We start from the raw sequence: 18,504 nt of genomic DNA on the forward strand, positions 1-18,504 counted from the left end.
CTTGTTTTCACTTATGGAAACTTTCTATATTCAATGAGAGGAATAAAAATATTCCTACAGGTATGTTGTGTTTCACTGAACATACTACAACATAAAGATCCTTATTAACTTTGATTGCATTTCCAGGCAGGATAAATAACTTTTACCTCTAGTAACTACATGAAGCTAAGCATGCTGTGAGTTCATCAATCAAGGCAGTCATCAATGTAAACAGGAAAGGACTAGAAACTGGAATTCTGTAATCCTGGAAGATGGAGATGGTGGGCGCCGAACGTAGCGTTTCTCAAATCATGTTTGCCCGCTTCCCCCCACCTTGCTGCTATATTTGTTTCCTTAAAGCCAATGGCTTGGGCTCCACTGTGCCATGCTGTCATACCCTCTCCTTGTTAGATTCCAAGAAACTAAGATGCGATTGTACCTGCCAATTGCAATCCTGTTTAGGTTACTATTTTACATGTCAAGGTTTTCAAATTAAGAATGATTTTGTGGCCATAGTTTGAAATGTAGTTGTGGCACCACAACATGGAACTTACCACAAAGGTCATACAATGCAAGTGCAATTAGGGAAGGCAATCAGATTGGATCGGGTCAAAATTTGTTAATCGGAATCCAATCTGATTGTTAATCGGAATCCAATCTGATTATCAAATGGGTCAAAAATTTAGAGTTTAATTCTTCTCAACCAAATATACCCTAAAACTATATTTAGATGGGCGTGCACTAAAGTAAGCATGTAGAATGGCGTACCCATTTCTTTAATGAAGTTTGGTGGAGCTTATCTTCTGGATTTTGTCAGTAAAAAAGAAACTGGTCCCCGTCTACCGGAAAAGCTTTTATATCAGGAACATTGCTATAAAAGAAAAACAGAAATAGATATCTTGTGTATAATGAACTTTTAAGTTAGTTAAAAATGAACAAAGTCGTCACTTGTATTGGATTATTAACAATTTCGCCAATGAATTCAGTGAAATCAAGCTACCCAATATAGCTAATAATTAAAGGAGCACAAGATGAATAACCTTTTCGCATTCAATTATTTCTATTACCAATGAACCAAGCCAATGCTAAGGCTGAAAATTTTTTCGAGAGAAGTCATGGTAAACTGATGGGAAATTTTTGTGAAGGATAAAAACTGCTATAAATATCTCTACAACGGAGATGCTATTGGAGATTAGAAGCTAAAACGGGATTAGCTAAATTTCTAATTTGATGGCATAAGAGTGGCTAAACTTTGGCTTGAGACGGATGGAAGTTGACTAGAAGAACACGAGTTGAGGGATGGATGAGGATGTCAAGTGGTTTGGGAGAATATACTGACTAGCCCAATAAAATGCCTTTAAAGATATAATTGTTAACCAAATAAGATAGAGAAAGGAAGTTATTTATTCCCTCATCGGTGAGGCTCATTTTGTCCCAATCGCTAGAATTGACGATCTAATCGTCTTTGCCGTAGATAAGAAGACCCTTTGTGTTTTGGATCTAAGATAAGGGATTATAACATCAAAATCTCTTATTCAGATGCATTTTCATTTTATATTCCTTTTTTTTTAGAAATCTATTCCCCCCCCCCCCCCCCCTCCCCCTCCCGCAAGCAAACACTACCCTAGCTTCTACATCATAGCCTTACCCATTTTTTTAGATGTTCAAAGGGATAGCAATCCATGGAAAGGATTTTAAATCCAATGGATCATTTGGGTCAGATTGGGATCAAGTATGATTTGGATCTAACTCAAAATATTTAGGTTCGGATGAAATTGGGTTGAATCATATTTGAAACTCAAGCATGTAACTTTCTCTAAACTAAAATATAATAATTTTTAATAAATTAAAATAAAATTAAAAAGTGCCAAATTAAATTTTAATTTTTATCTAAAATTATTAATTTTATCCAAGTAACTGATCATTCTAAAATTTAAAAACTATGATTTTTAATACATATGTATGTTGATATACTTGAAAATATTATAAATAAGAATACATCAAAATGAATAATTAAATTTAAATATTAAAAAATTATTTTAGTGCAAATAAATAACAAGAGATGTAGTTGTTGAGATGAAAAAGAAAAATTAATTTAAATGAGAATTTGTTCAATAAATTGGAAAAGATATTTAGAGTGAAGCAGAATGAGGTTTAGATGATTTGGATTTTATGTTGGGTGGGATTAGGTTCGAGTTAGGTAGATCTCTTTTTTTGTTATCCTAATAATATATGGACTTAGTTAGGTCCAATCGGCTTAAAAAAATATATATAAAATCTAGATTTGTTCTAGAATTTAGATTGGGTTTAATTTTTGAACTTGACCCAAATCTCTAAATACAGATAGAGCTGAGTCTAATCAGGTTGGAATCGGGTTGGAAGTATATTTGCCAAAATCCCTTGTCCAGACACGTTCCTTATGCACTCTATTGGACTTAGGATAAATTACAACAATACCCCTTTAACTTTTCATAATTTACACTTACATACCAGATATTCTAATTTTTTCAATTAGACTCTAAAATTTAGATTTATATTACAATGTAGTCCAACTGTCTAGCAAAGATCTAACATCATTAACAGCAACCATCAAATTACTAATTTACTCTCTCATTTTAAAATCAAAAAAAATATCCAAAAATTACAAAGTATCCCTTTGAAAAATTATGATTTTTATGTATAGCCCAAAACTTTGAAAAATTCTATTTGAACCCTTTCTTGACTACTATATTTATAGCTATTTATGGAGTGAAATCCTTCACGTTAACCATCCTATCCTACTTTTTAATACTCCATTTTAGTGCTAACAAACCTCTTGTGAGTATATTCAAAATATTTATAAGAGATCTTGGTTGGATTTCTTTTTTTTTTTTTTGAGGATAAGAGAGGATGGAAGAGAGCAATCACATCCTTTGAAAATAGAGTTCCGGAAATGAAGATAAATGATACATATCCTTCAAAAATGAAGGTTGGGAAGAAGAAGCATGGCCACAATTCCTCTTCCTAGGTGACGACGACACCTCCTTCACCGTTGATTCCTCTCTTTAACTTTTATTCTTTTAACCTCTATAATAGAGATTTTATTTTTTTATTTTCTTACTTTTTTTCTTCTCTAGTTTATAGTTTCTTTTTTTGTACAAATCCTGATTCTATTATGATTTAATAACATGTGGTATTTGACTTCCAAGAAAGAGAAAGAATCGAAGCTTCATTGGCTTAGGGGTTCCTTATTTTTCTCTTCCTCTATGTTTTCCATAGGGAACTCGGCTCCACTGGTAGGTATTGGGGGTTTTGAATTAAATTATCAAAAAAAAAACACATGAGAGGTTTTCAATATTATCATGAAATTGAGTTAGTGAGAGTCCAAGGATCATCATCCAGGTATAATCATGCAATAGCATATAGTTTAACAAAACTTATAAAATCTTTTATTTATTCAACCCCAAACTAGTAGAAATTTTCTTCTCAATCTGATTGGAACCAAAAGAAAATCTAAGTTCATAGTTAACTCCAATCTAAAGAGTTATCACTAGAGCTTCTTATTAGAAGGAACTCCACGATACAAAAGAACAAAGAACAAAAGATCAAAAATATTAAAAACTATAATAATAAAAAAAATAGATCTCAACTCTTTTTTTTTTAATTAAACCACATCCACTACAAAGTAGAACTCAAGGCAAAAAAAAAAAAGAAAAAAAAGAAAAAGATAGATTTCAACTCTTTATCTGGAAATCCTTCTCAATGGCCTCGAGAAAAAAAAAAGCACAAGAGTGAAAAGAGAATCGTCAATAATATGGCAATAAAATCTCTTAACTTACTGACCCACTTTATCATCAAATAATAATAATAAAAATAAATAAAAAATAAAGAGCAAAGAGGATCTATACTCAAGAAGAAGAATTATTCAATGAAGCACTAGATCTCAAACCTTTCATTGGACACCTCTTCGCCAGCATAACAAAAATGGAATGGGAAGAGTCATATAATGGCCACACGGTCTTCTCTCTTCCAACCAAAAAAAACTAACCCTTCTTCTAATCAAGCAAAGAAGGGTACTTTTAGAATATAGCGTCTAAAGTTATATCACATGTTCACTAGGGTTGAGATTACATTGGATACGGATTGGATATTTGTAGATTCATGTCCATATTTATTTTATTTGATAATATGTATATGGATATAGATATCCATAGATATTAATCAGATATAAAAATTTAAATCTATATTTATTTAAATAAATAGGATATAAATCGGATATTGAAAGTATGGACATAAATATGAATATAAGTCAGATAATTCAATTTTATGTATGGAATAAAAGATATAATAAAGTGGATGTTAAGTAAAATTAATACATTATATATTTTCTTAAAAAATTTTTGAATGATACGTAACTTATAATAAGATTATAAATAAAATTAGATATTCAGATCTGGATCGACAATATATCGGATAGTTGTCTATTTATATCCATATTCATTTTTTTTGACGAATATGAATATGGATAGTTAGATGCTTAAATTTTTATTCATATCTGAAAATGTTCGAATACAAAAATAAATTTGAATGAATATTATTCGGTCTACTTTATGGAATTAAATGGAAATATACGATAGAGGTATATTGCGACCGAATCCTAGATCTAATAACAAAAAAGAAAAAAAATTTTTTTTGGATGTAGACGTAAATCATGAAAAATTGTAAGGCTATTATTGTAATTTAATCTATTTATTTATTTATTTTATTGAGCACGTGAAATTATCGTGCCTAGCGGCGAGAAATATAATGATCCAACCCTTCCCTCTCCATGCCAGCTCGCAACGCTCGCTTCTCTCCTTCGCTCCCCTGTCCGAAACTTAGGGCACCAGAATCCTGTTCCAAACCCTAACGCTAACCCTAGCCTCCGCATCGCAGCCTCCGCCATTCCTCCGGCGTCTGGAGTGATTGTGGCGGTAGATAGCCTACCTGGCTTCGGTTCCTCGCCGTCGGGGATCAGAGAAACCCTTGTCCTAACCCTAGGTCGGCGATGTCTTCTTCTTCGGGGCAGCCGCAGTTCCGGTACACGCAGACGCCATCGAAGGTACTGCACCTCCGGAACATGCCATGGGAGTGCACGGATGAGGAGCTGATCGAGCTCTGCAAGCCGTTCGGAAAGATCATCAACACCAAGTGCAACGTCGGAGCCAACCGCAACCAGGCCTTTGTCGAGTTTGTAAGAATTGGAGCCCGAATTTCTTCGTATTCTTGGATTTCTTGTGTTTTTAGAATGAAATTCTATGATAATCTTTAGATTGTTTAAGCAAAAGCTCAATTTGAATTTGCCGTACATGTTTATATTTATGGCAGCTGATGGTTTAAGGTAGGCTTATTTGTTAGTTTCTTCTCTATCCATAATGAAATCTGTAATATGATATCCGGATGGGGAAAGGCTGGTTTTGGGACATGGTTTTGAGTGGTAGGGGTTCAGTGAAGTTGTTCGTCCTCATGCTTTAGAGAGATCATGTGATTGGATCTCAGATTAAATATGCAATAATTTCTGAAGTTGTGCTGGTGTTCTGACAAAAAGTCAAAAAATTGAGGGATTCATCGGATGCAACACTGTAGAATTAGACACTCAAGAAGGTTATATGATTACATAATATTTTTATTTGGTGAACGATGTCTGAGGAGGGTTAACTATTTCAAAAGATCCAAAATGGATTGAAAAGTACCTTTTTTTTTTTTTTGGTGACTTTGTGCTCTTGTAAAGTGTGAGATTCATCCATGGTTGCGTTAATTTTCCTATGGTATTTGATGAATTTAGCATGATTTCAGAGGACGAATTTGATGTTAAGCAGGTGAGAGGCAGTCCTTGCACTTGCGTGGGACAAATTATTTGTCAATAATTTTTGCAGTGTCCATTTCACTTTTGACTGTTTTGGATATTGATGGAGAATTTGTTAGTGGTCTTTAAAGATTTACCACGAAGGATGTGTGGATGGGAGCATCTTGTTATGTTGATGCATAATAAGTTTCATATGGTTTAGTGAAAAAATAATTACATTTGTTTTGTCTAAAATTATGATAAGGTACTTTTTGAGGTTATTGCTAGTTGAGTCAGACTGCTCCTCTTTGTGCTGCTGCGATAGAAGACAATTCTTGATGGAGCACTCAGATTAAGTTTTTGAAGATGAGCAATGCAATAAATATTATTTCAAACATTTTTTAGGGAAGAGCATACCATGAAGTGGATTATCCTTACATTGATTCTTTGGTTTCTGAAAAAGTTTGGGAAGGCATTGGGGATTTTGGCGTATTTTCTTTGATGATGGCTGTGAAAAAGCTATTACTGTGCTTAAATGAAGGTAAACCGGTGCTTTTTTTTAATTTTTAATATACTCTTTGTCATTGGGTTTGTTTTGTGGATGTTGATTCAAGAATATTCATGTGCATATTAAGGTGTTTGATTTGACAAATATGAAAAAGGACAGGAAAACAAGAACTATATTATCACATTTTGTATTTATACTATCATGCTTAAATTATTGGACCTTGAGTTATATTTTCTTATGGACCAATAAGAGGAAAAACTAACAATGGTCCATGAAGTATTAAGACTTATTTCTCTGATATGCGAAAAAAGAAAAAAATTATAGTGGTATTGATGTGTTAAACATTTTCTTATCTCCCTCTTGTTCCATGAAGGGGAAAAAGGGACAATGGGCTGCTATATATTAAACCCCATTTATCTCTCATGCATTAAAAAGGGAAAAGAATCACAATGGATCCACAGTGTCAAACACAATCCTTCTTCTCCCTGCCTCAGCCAATCTTGGTGATTATTGCTTTCCTTACATGTTACCAATTAAGATGGGAAATGTTAATAGCATTTCTATGCAATTTTCCTTGCAACTAAACATAATCCAAGGGTAGCGTTCTCATTTAACACCAATTGCATATTTTGTTCCATTAGTTAAGTAATTCTAGTTAAATATGCTATTTGGAAAAATGCTTATGCCGGTCAAGTGCACAAGAAAAGTTCATTCAGCCCATTAGTGCTGGCTTGGCAGCTTAGTAATCAACCATGCCTCATGCAGTACACCAATTCCTGCAAGTTATGTCAGTCCGGGTCACACTGTGTGGCAAGAGAACAAATTATGTGAATGAAATAGGCATTCCCACCATTGCTTATACTATTTTAATCACCAAAAATCTTTCTAATTTTTCTTCAAGAATTTCCTAAAATGTCCCCATCCCAATAGCCAATCCTTATATATTGCATTTTTGTTCCTTTTTTCTTGTCTTTTTATGAGTGGTGAAGATTCATTTTAATGAAGCATAAATGGTGGATTTGAAGTTGTTAACGTTAGAAAATGGGACTGTCAGTAGTTTGTATTTGAGAAATATGGTTTGATCTAATAAACTTGGGTTGACCTCCAGTCAGATGTTGACATGACATTTACAATAATAGGGGCATCGCTCTTATGGAATGCCCAAGTTAAAGATAGATTAATCTCCTATTATTGTGAGAATTTTGAATTTTTGAACATATCCTATTTGTCACATTTCATCACTGGATTGCAATTTCCCTTTTTTTTAATGAAATAAACATCATAAGAGTACATGTTAAGCCATGGCAAGCAATTGCAAATACTTACAATATAATGACCTCTCTGGTAAGCATTGCACGTTCTCCTATGTTAGAGCATGTTTGTGCAGTTTGTATGGTGTTGCTTTTGCTTTATAAAAAGGCAAGGAGAAGAGCTAGGCTGTGCTTTCTGGCTTCTCCCAAAGGTGCTTTTCTGACTTTTTCTTCCCATGGAAGCATTTTTCTGATGTGGTTACCAGACACTTTTTTTTTTTTTTTGAAGTGCTCTTTTACTTTAAAAGTCAGAGAACCACCTTTTTAAGCAATGCCATACATGCCTGACATTCTTTAGTAAAGTACTTTTATATGGATTTTAAAGTAGAAAACAGCACTTCTTGAAAGAAAGGTCATGTTTGGTGATGCTTGACAACAGTGCTTCTCACATGATGGGAAGTTAAAAAGCCTTTTCTAGGAGGCTAGAAAAACATTTTTTTTTTTTTTCATTTTTTGTGAGTAAGCAGAGAAAAAAACTTTTGGCTTATGCTTATGGGGATCACCTACTTTGGATTCATAAATATAGTGAGCTTGGTCAGGTTATTAAAGAAACCAATGGATCAAGTAATCTTAAATTTATGGACTAGTGAGGTTCCAATCCAAACCTAAAACATGATTTTTTGGGCCATCTGGATGTCCTCGATTTAAACTGAAATTGCAACAAGGTTGAACCAAGTCTACAAAAGGTAGATCCCGAGCAATGAAATTAAATAAGCTTAATTGTTTTTCTGCATTACATGTTACCAAACACAAGATAAGTGCAAAAGTGCTTCTTTTGGATGTACTTTTATAGAAGTGCTTCACATAAGGCCTGTTTGAAAATGCAAAAGCAATGTGAACATGCCAATCACAAGTCATTAACCACTCAATTCATTTTTCTACAAATTGCCAAAATCATGCCAGTCTGCTCTGATGTCGTGCCAGCCATTAGGTGTGCATGTGTAATATCATGCCAACCATGATATTTCTGTGATGGAAAAACTGAAAGTTAAACTTCCTATTTGCGTCGACTTCATGGCTGCATTGGCATACATAACACATACTTTCTCTAATATGCAACCAGGAGATTCAGCTCACTTTCTAATCCTTTCCTACTTTTGAGATTTCAGTAATAGTCTGTGTGTGGAATTTACTTATCTCATTCAATAGATGAGGGGACAAAAGCAATTTATGGAATGCAAATCCATTTGGGTGCTGGGATGTGATAGTCTCTTTCTGGTTGTCTAGATTATTGCCAATCTAGAAGATAGCAGAAGAAGCATAGACTTACAACTTACAACTAAATGGTGGTCTTTTGCATTCAATTTTAAATTTTCCTGTTATGAGGGAAGAAGAAAAAAGAAGAGTTCATGTAACCATGGGGAGTTAAATTTGTTAAGCTGATCTTTTTGATATTTTTTGTTTGTAGTTTTTCAATTTTCTTTGCATTTTGTATGTACATTCTTTTTTCCTAGTCTTCTTTTAAAACAAATTTTTACCTTTGGTTAACAAAGATTGACAACAACAATTCAATCAAGTTTATGGCTGTATATTTTCTTCTTTGTTTCCTGTCCCATTTCATAGTTTTCACTTTTTACTTTGTCCTTTTTTAAATGAAAATTCTGTTTCAAATCTTTAAGAAGAAGATGAATTATGATGAAAAAACTTGTTTGGATTTTTCACAATCTAAACAAATATGTTAGTTATTACTTTTTAAAAGCATTTAAGACTTCTTTGTTCACATGCAGTGCATGTCCCATGATCATTTTTACATAAAAATAAATAGATACTTGGGGACTGTGACGCTTATGGGTTGTATCCGAGCTGTACATTATCCAAGATATACAGTATGTGGGCACAGTTGTGGTATGGTATTGGCATTTTACTGGTGGATTTGTATCATTAATGTTGTTCTAGAAGTGCAGGTTGCCTGCAAACTTAGACTATGATAACTGCAAATGATTTACGAGTTTGATTGTATATTTTTTGAAACAATCTGGGGAGTGAATCTACCTGAAAAGGGTGATTATTCCTTTGATTTATTGACGAGGAATGAAATGCTGTCTAATACTAGATTAATTTCTTGGCAAGATTGGGCATGAAAAACTTATCAAATTATCCAGGCAAATCTAGGCAAACTAGAATTTAATTCCATAGTTTTTCTGGGTAGTGGACCTTGTGGTCCCCCTCCTGTTTGTAAATTCCCTAACTATCCTACCTGTATGGTGATTAAATGAGTCTACATTCATATGTTTATGAAGGTCTGGTTTTATGTGCCTGTCATTTCCTTCTAGGAGGTTTGATCGAACTTCTTCAGATAAACTGTTATATTTGATACAGGTTTTTGTGGCTTATCCAGATATCAGAGCCTTTCTTTTCATTTTTGGTACTAATCTCAAATATTAGGAAGCTCTTATGGTTTTGTGTTTCATATCTTCTGCAATTTGGACTGTTCATGCCCCTCATGTTTCTTAGCAATATATTTAAAAAACATGTAAAATTTATTCTCTGAACCATATGCCTGACTATTGTCTTGTGCAACTAATCTTCTTCCTTCCAGGCAGACCTTAATCAGGCCATTTCGATGGTTTCATATTATGCCTCTTCATCTGAGCCTGCAAAAGTTCGTGGCAAAACTGTTTATATCCAATACTCGAATAGGCAAGAAATTGTTAACAATAAGAGCTCTGGAGATGTTTCTGGAAATGTCTTGCTGGTTACTTTAGAGGGTGTTGAGCCTGGTGATGTCAGCATAGATGTTATTCATTTGGTGAGTCCAGTATTTGTAATTGTATCTTTATTTTGAAACTGTTTAGAGGCATTTCATGTTATTGACTTTCCTGTTTAAGTACTGAAATATTTTAGTTGATATTTAGTAAAGCAGAAGAAATTGAAGGGAACTTTGGCTGATGTTAAGATTGTAGATTAAAGCTGATATTTGCTTAATCCTTTGACTTCTAGTAACATACTCTGCATGGGTCAGCAGGTCCATGCTAGCACGGAGAAAATCTCGTTATCAACATCTGCATGCGGAGAGATGCCATGTTTGTTTTGCTATCTCTTTCTCATGACTGTTCTATTCTGATTTTTTTGGATCTTAATTTTGAACTAAAGGTGCTTTCTAGTTATTCTTGACCATCATGCTTAAGTTGTAGGAGACATTTAGTTGGTTTATGAAAGTTGTTTTTGGAGGTGAAACCATCTTTCTGATTTTTGATTCATCTGCTGGATTTCTTTCTGATTTATATGTTTTCTTTTTTTGTGGTAATTTTTAGAATTTGGTTAGGTATTAAGGATACCTTTTGATTCGTAATTTGATTTGATGACCTTTTCTGTTTTTAAGGCAGTTATTTGTCTTTGCCCTCTATATTTTATTCTCATTTAATTTGCTTTTTTGGAGGCAGTGGGTAAATATGGTCCATGCATCATTGTCATCTTTTTAAGTATATATTGCACAATTTATGATACCACTGGAGTTTTGATGAATGCCATGCTCTAACATACAGGTGCCATTCTGCACTTTATATGAGATCAGTTCATTGATTTCAATGAAATCTAATGTTTTCTCATATTTATGTTTTCTTTATGTTTTTTTTTTCTTTTAAATTTTTTGTGTATGAATCTCATCGGATTGTCTACCAGGTATTCTCTGCCTTTGGATTTGTTCACAAAATTGCCACCTTTGAAAAGGCTGCTGGTTTTCAGGTTATTAATCGTTTGGTAATCTTATTCAGATTTTTTTTTCTTTAATTGTATTTTATAATTGAAACTTATTGAGGTCTTCAATTTCTTTTTAATAGGCACTGATCCAGTTCAGTGATGCGGCAACTGCCTTAGCAGCAAGAGATGCTTTGGATGGAAGAAGCATCCCAAGGTTGCATCCTTTGCTTAGTATTATCTTCTGCTTGGAAGAAACAATTTATTATTAATATTATTGTCATTATTACTAATATTATTATTTATAATTAGTCCTATAATTTTCAAAATTACTGATTGTATTCATGGTTTGTAGATACTTACTTCCAGAGCATGTTACCTCTTGCCACTTGCGAATTTCATTTTCTGCACATACGGATCTTAATATCAAGTTCCAGTCGCACCGGAGCAGGTATGCACACAAACATGCAGCCATACTATAAATATCAGATAACTTCATTAATATTATTTGCTTGAATTGCTTTTTTGATTCCTCAGAAACCTTAATGTACTGTGTTATGAACCTCATTAGCTACTTTTGTCTATTCTCATATAGGATCTAGAGAAGTCAACCACCAAGATAACAGATGTGTTTTATTTTATTTGTAATCTCTCATCTCATGATTGCAATATTTATGCAGCTATTGAATGTACCAAGAACACTACGAAAGACTACCATATGTCATGTTTGCAGTTATGCATTGCAGAACATGATTAAGATCCTGTTATGTATCATTTCTAGAATTAAACTGAAAAGAAGAGTGGTTGTTCCGTTTCTGATATAAACTGAATATCTGTATATCTTGAATTAGTTGTAGCCATTCTGCTCTTGGCATTTTTTTCCCTGGAATTTATTTGTTATAATTGATTTATCATCTTTTGTCTACCTGGATTCATGCCAAATGGGTGATGTTTACTGCTGATCTATAAGTGGGTTATATGGTTTGAGGTTATTACTTAGACAACATTATGATTCATGTTAGTTGTATGTCATGGATGAAATCTTATGGCATCTGCATGATCTTGGTGTTTGTGCAACCATGGCTAATGGATAGTTTTCCTTTTGAATTCTTCTTTTTTCAAATTATGCAAAACACATTGTTTTAAGGTTGCATGTATCTCATTGATACGATGATGTTTTATACAGTAAATGAAAAAAAATAGTTATGGATTAGGTAATTTAAAATTGACTTTTTTTTTTAAAACTTCGTAATTAGCAAATTATTTGTTTAGTGCTGACCTGTACTATGTAGACTAGGTTGGTTATTGCTAAATGCTGCTGAAATATTTTGTTGAAATCTATATCATAGAATTAGTCCTAGTGGCATCTGTAGTTTGCAGCCTTCCACCATCAATTTGAATAGCCTATTTTTGAATGGAGATATTAATAATGATTATCATACCCAAGGTTTAAAGTTTTGGATCAAATTGATCATCTGATCTCAGAAACTTGTTTTGTCAGTTTTGGTCAATTTTAGCTGAAGCTAACTTGGTCCAGTTTCAGTGGTTTTCAGTGGCCATTATTAGCTGGAATCTTCTACCTAGGGTAATGTACCCATTTTTTATCTTCCCAAATCTCTAACCTATGCCTGCTTCTTAAGCACTTTTTTGTTTGAAGTGATTCTAAAATATCCATCTCCCTGCATCCAAACCTTCACCTTCTCCTGTATTGCTCCCAATTCTGGCAGTAAGATATTGGCTGAAATTGACCATAACTAGCAATATATGCTTTTTTAAAGTCATGTTTTGGTGTTTACTATCATTTAATTTTTTAAATTTCTTTAAGTATGTAAAGTGTCAATTAGGTTGTCAAATGAGCGAGTTGTTCGTGAGCTGGCTTGTGTTGGGCTCAGAATTCAGCTTGAGCTTGGCTTGCTCATTCAGTGAATGAGTCGAGCTCGACCTGGTATGTCATTAATAAAAGATAAATAATTAATGTGGAATTATAATCCAATGGTTAAGTAGCTAACTTGTTTAGCCATTTGTTGGATTAAAATTGAACAGTCAGAGTATATTATGGTGATTAGGGGAGTCCTAAAACCCTCTCTTGCGCACCTAGCCACCATCCCATTTGCCATTCTCATTGGTCACTACTGCACCCAGTCTATAGCTCCTATCACTACCAACCTACCATTGTGTCTTCTCCACGTCCACCCACTAGCCACCTGCTGGCCACCCGATCTCACTAGCCACAAACCTGATCCCCTATGCCAAAACCCCTTCCCGATCAACCAACACCATAACCCAAAGATCTATAGGGGCCTGTTGCCAATCTCGTGCTGCTAGTCCCTTTGCTGCTGCCTACTCCCTTGGTGGCTATACCATACACCCCCTCCTCCTCCGTGCCCCACTACATGCATCGCCTCCCTTTGTTAACACCCCTTCCAGCTCCCGTCTACAGTGGCAGAGTCACCACCTGCTGATCCTTTCCACCACTATGGCCATGATGACAACTTCCTCACTCCGACATTGGCGACCACGTCGGCCTCGTGGATGTCGACTCAACCCTAATCAGGTCTTTGATAACTTCTTGAGCATCCTCCACTTCCTTTGCCATCTCAGCTTCCCTCATGACTTCTAGGACCACAGGAGGTTGACAACAGCGAAAATGGTGAGATTGAGTTTAGTAAGGCTGTGAGGGTGGATCTCCAGCCATGATGAGGGTGAGGTGAGTTGATTATAGTTTCTAACAGCATGCCGAGCTCGAGGTGGCTTGATTATGTATATGAGCTGAGCTCGACCTGGGTTTTCCTAGCTCAGCTTGAGCTTGAGCTGACCCTGTATCAATTCAAGCCGAGCTCGAACAGGGTCTAGCTTACTCCTGAGCTCATTTACACCACTGTATATAATATACTCCTTTTTCCTTGATTGTCCTTCCTTTTCTTGAGTTAAAAGAAGGATGGGCAATAGACATAACATTTGACAGGCTGAGGGTTCTGCAAGGGTCTTTATCACAGTATTTTATAAAGACCAGTTTAAACAATTATATGCAAGACAATGACCATGATTTTCAACATTGAACTCATTTTACTTTAATAAATGAATAAAATATTCTATTATGGTACGCATTTAATAAAATAACAACTTGACTTCAGAATATGATAAAGAAATCCTGAAGTTCAGTATATTTGTGAGTATTGCTGATAAATGATAGAAAAGATCTGAATATACTAGGCATCAAATGTTTCAAATTTGCTAAATGCAATAAATTTTCAAACAACTGAATTTCAATAAGTAAATAATACGCATTCACAATATAAAATCCCATATGAATTTCAATAGCATGCAATACCAACTTCAGCCCAAAACCATGGAAACTGCATGGATAAAGAACCACCAAAACATTAGCATAAGATGCTTCAGAAGATTGTGTAACAACTTTTCTTAGCTTGTTCTATTTTTTCTTCTTTCCAGTCTGTTTTTAGAATAGAGAACTCAACAAGCCCAAGCAAACTTGGAGTAGAACTGCCAAAACCATCAAAACAGCCGAATAGAGAACTCCACAAGTCCAAGCAAAATCAAAGCCGAAATCAAGTTTTCAAACCTTGATTATGGCTATGGGGCATAATTTTTAAATTTGTGCATCTTTTAGATTTCCTACTGTTTTTAAACAATTTGCATTTGGCCATATATTTTTCTTTTAATAAGCTGTGGACATTGATTATGTTTTTGCCTATTACTCAACAATTTCAACATTTGACCATATATATATTTTTTATTATAAGATATGGCCATTGATTATGTTTTTTTATTACTCAACAATTTTTATTTCTATTTTGCTCATCATTGTTTATCTCATGTCTAGTTGCCATTGTGTGAGATGTTTTCTTCAAAGAAATTGCTTCTGTTCTATGGCTTTCAGTCCTTTTTTCAGTGAAGTTCATATTTTAACCCCTTTTTTTAAAAAAATTTTGGGTTGCATGTTTGGAGTCCTTATTAGCATCAGGATATGAGCTGTATATGTTTACCTTTGTTTTCATCTTTTTCTGTCAGGGAACTTCTAAGTTGATTTGACTCCATATTGCAGGGATTACACAAATCCTTACCTTCCCGTGAACCCTTCTGCTATTGAGGGTACATTACAGGTTGGCTTCTATCACGCAGAAGATCCATTAATATCTATTGTTTAATTTTGACATCCACTGAACATCTATCTTCAGCCTGTCGTAGGTCCCGATGGAAAGAAAAAGGAGCCAGAGAGTAATGTGCTTCTTGCTTCCATTGAGAATATGCAATATGCTGTGACAGTTGATGCTCTTCACACGGTAAGATATTTCATTCTCGTTATTCTGTTCTTCTTTTCATGTATCAAATTATCACTACAGTTAATTTGGCACTGTCATCTCAGGTTTTCTCAACATTTGGTACTGTTCAGAAAATTGCAATATTTGAGAAGAATGGTGGAATGCAGGCTTTAATTCAATATCCTGGTAGGAAGAGCATATTGCTGATCATTTTTTTTCCTATTTTTTATTTCTATCCTGTGTTTTTATGCTGCATTGTAGGTTGAAAGCTTTCACAGATAGAGTTTATGTTTTTCCATGTTATCTGATATCTGGATGAGTTTTTCTTTTAATGATTAATTTATTCTTTTAACATCATGGAAGTGTGGTTAAGGATCCTTCATCTGGGGTCCAGATACCTTGCAATGGTATGCTAAACAGTTTCATGCTTGTGTCATTGTTTTATCATTAGCACTGGATGATGTAGGTTATTGAAAATTCTTTTGTGAAAAAATAGCCTCCACCCACCTGGCCTGTTTGGTTGTGGCACCACTCAACTCCACTTGGTGGTGGGTGGGGGTGGTTCAGTTCCCAAAAGGGAAATTGGGAGATATAATACAATTCTATAAGTAAATAATATTAGGCCAAATCTCTTAAGATACAGAGGGACAATCCAACTTGTTTATGACTAGAATCCTGCTTGGTCTTATCTGGAGTTTGTAAAAAAATTTTCTTTCTGGGAAGCAAGTATAAATTTTAATTTGTGCCTTTGTGTGAACTTGTCGGACTGCATATGTGCTGATTTATCTTGATCATAACACATCACTTTTTGGCCTTAGTGTTCACTCCCCTTCTGTAATAATGAGTTTGTCCTAACTTTACTTTACAAATTGCATGTATAATTTTTTTTTTTCCTTAGGTTTCTGAACATCAAATGGGAATTATTTCCCTTAAGACTCTTGTTGACCGGAAAATGTGTTTAAGTATTGACAAACTTCCTTGGCATAAAACATGCGAAATAAAGGCATCTCTCACATTATATCTATACATAGTGGAGCGTTTTGTTTGTTAGTTTTTTAGGACAATATAAGAATCTGATGTGGCTGTTATCTTCAGAGCAAAAACAAAAATCGGCTCAGAGGAAATTGTTGCTGTTATTTATTGTCTTTTCAGATGTAACTACTGCAGCAGTTGCTAAAGCAGCATTAGAGGGACACTGCATCTATGATGGTGGCTATTGTAAGCTTCATCTGTCATACTCTCATCATACTGATCTCAATGTAAAGGTATAAATGTGAATTTGAGTTATATACTGAAGCAATAAAAAATATAAGGGCATATCTTATAAATAGCTTTCAAGAAACATCTTACACCGTATGTCAGGAAAAGGGAATTTGGTTCTCTCTGCTATTCTATATATTGTGATAGTACATTAACTAATGCTTCTTGATGCTGTTATATTTCCTTTTCCATATTGCCCCCTTTGATGTGCACATTTGCTTATCTTCAGGCACACAGTGACAAGAGCAGGGATTACACGATTCCTGACACTGCAATGGCAATGCCACAAGTGGCCACGCTGCCTGCTGCCACTGGCTGGCAACAAGCAAGTGGAATGTTTGTTGGCAGTGCTGGTACACAAGCACCAGTTCCAAATGGGCAGATGCTTGGTTGGGATCCGAGTAGACCAACCTATGCATCAGTTCCAGGTGCATATCCTGGGCAGACATTCATACCTTCGTCTGTTCCCCAGTACCCTACTTCAGGATCCCTCCCCGCTGCTCCACCTGATTTGCTTCCAGGTTCACGGCAGATAATCCACCATGGTATTCAACCAAGACCTGCTGGTGGTTCACGTTCTTTTGGTCAGCCTCCTGTGTATTACTAGTAAACTGTGCCTTCTTTGACATCTTTTTACTCAATTGCTGCAGCCTTTTCCCAGTATACCTTGAGTCGTTCTCCACCCATTTGTTGTGGGTGTTATGATGTAACTGTTATTTCAACCTTGATTTGAAATGACTTCCATCTATGCGTACTTAAATTAGTGTGCCTTTCATAAGCTTACATGTGCACCGGTTTGTTCCATTGTGGATTTTATTTGTCAGCATAATAATACATTATATTTTGTGCTGGAGGGAAGGTTTAGAAGCTCTGCAGAAGGGCATGCACAATCTGTATTAAAAAAATTGTTGCTGTACAAGCCAGCAATCAGGTATATGTGCAGTTAAGCATTTTGCAAAGTAAAGGCCGGTGTGGGATATGTTTCTTGATTTCACTAGGGGAATGTGAAAGTGCAGAATTTATGATTAAGTTATCAGGAACTGCACCAAATTAGTTTCCTGCCCTGCAGGCATATGGCTCTAGAGGAGGGAGGCATGGGGCAATGTATGATCCGTCGAATATGCAAAACCTTGTTGACGTGCACTTAACATTTCCCTTAGGTTTGTGGAAACAATATGGTTGCTATACAAGCAGCTGATACCTAAGAAATATGGTTACCCATCGCCGGCTGACCTTACTGCAAGTGGCACCTGGTGAAGGTAAGATCTAAGCTCAATGATTCTGAAGTAGAAGTATCCGTTGAAATCTACCGAAGATGAAGTGATAATTACTGTCCAAATTTATTTATTTGTTTTATCTATTTATTTATTTAGAGTTCAGGAAGGATCTAAGTTCTGCCCCCCTTAGTGTTTGAATACTGGGCAAATTTGCCAAACCTCTGAGATAATTGTGTTCTTTGGAATTGACACCTGCAGTTATCAGCATCGACCCTTGCCAGCAATTCGGTAGTGAGGGTAGTTCTCAGGATCAGCCTATCCTTTAGTGCAGCTTTTGAGATTACAACCTAGTCCTTCGTTGCCCTCGTGTAGAATATGGTCCTAGTGAGCCCCCTTCAATCCATATCCATAGCCTTTTCGTCCTCAGTATCTGTAGCAAACTGAACGTTATGAACATCGCTCCGTGCTCCATAACCAAAAAAAAAAAATAAAACATAAAAAAAAGAAA

At 35.1% G+C, this 18,504-nt stretch overlaps 1 protein-coding gene across 6 annotated transcripts; it reads left to right on the plus strand.

The window, feature by feature from the left end:
• Positions 1–4,779: 4,779 nt before the first annotated feature.
• Positions 4,780–17,557, plus strand: LOC105048812 (polypyrimidine tract-binding protein homolog 1). 6 transcript variants are annotated; one of them, XM_019851780.3, is made up of 11 exons: positions 4,780–5,191; positions 10,140–10,349; positions 10,563–10,623; positions 11,222–11,284; positions 11,380–11,453; positions 11,592–11,687; positions 15,303–15,360; positions 15,436–15,540; positions 15,624–15,705; positions 16,615–16,784; positions 17,009–17,557. In XM_019851780.3, exons 2-11 carry the CDS (start codon positions 10,336–10,338, stop codon positions 17,384–17,386), a joined length of 1,101 nt encoding a protein of 366 aa, XP_019707339.1. In that variant the 5' UTR covers positions 4,780–5,191; positions 10,140–10,335; the 3' UTR covers positions 17,387–17,557. The 6 variants fall into 6 exon arrangements, with proteins under 6 accessions (XP_019707339.1, XP_010926567.1, XP_010926568.1 ...); XM_010928265.4 differs by having other exon boundaries at positions 10,566–10,623; XM_010928266.4 differs by lacking the exon at positions 10,563–10,623 and having other exon boundaries at positions 16,615–16,737; positions 17,009–17,151.
• Positions 17,558–18,504: the final 947 nt, after the last annotated feature.

Source organism: Elaeis guineensis, chromosome 7, assembly GCF_000442705.2.
Source record: "Elaeis guineensis isolate ETL-2024a chromosome 7, EG11, whole genome shotgun sequence".
In the NCBI taxonomy this organism is placed as follows: Eukaryota; Viridiplantae; Streptophyta; class Magnoliopsida; order Arecales; family Arecaceae; genus Elaeis; species Elaeis guineensis.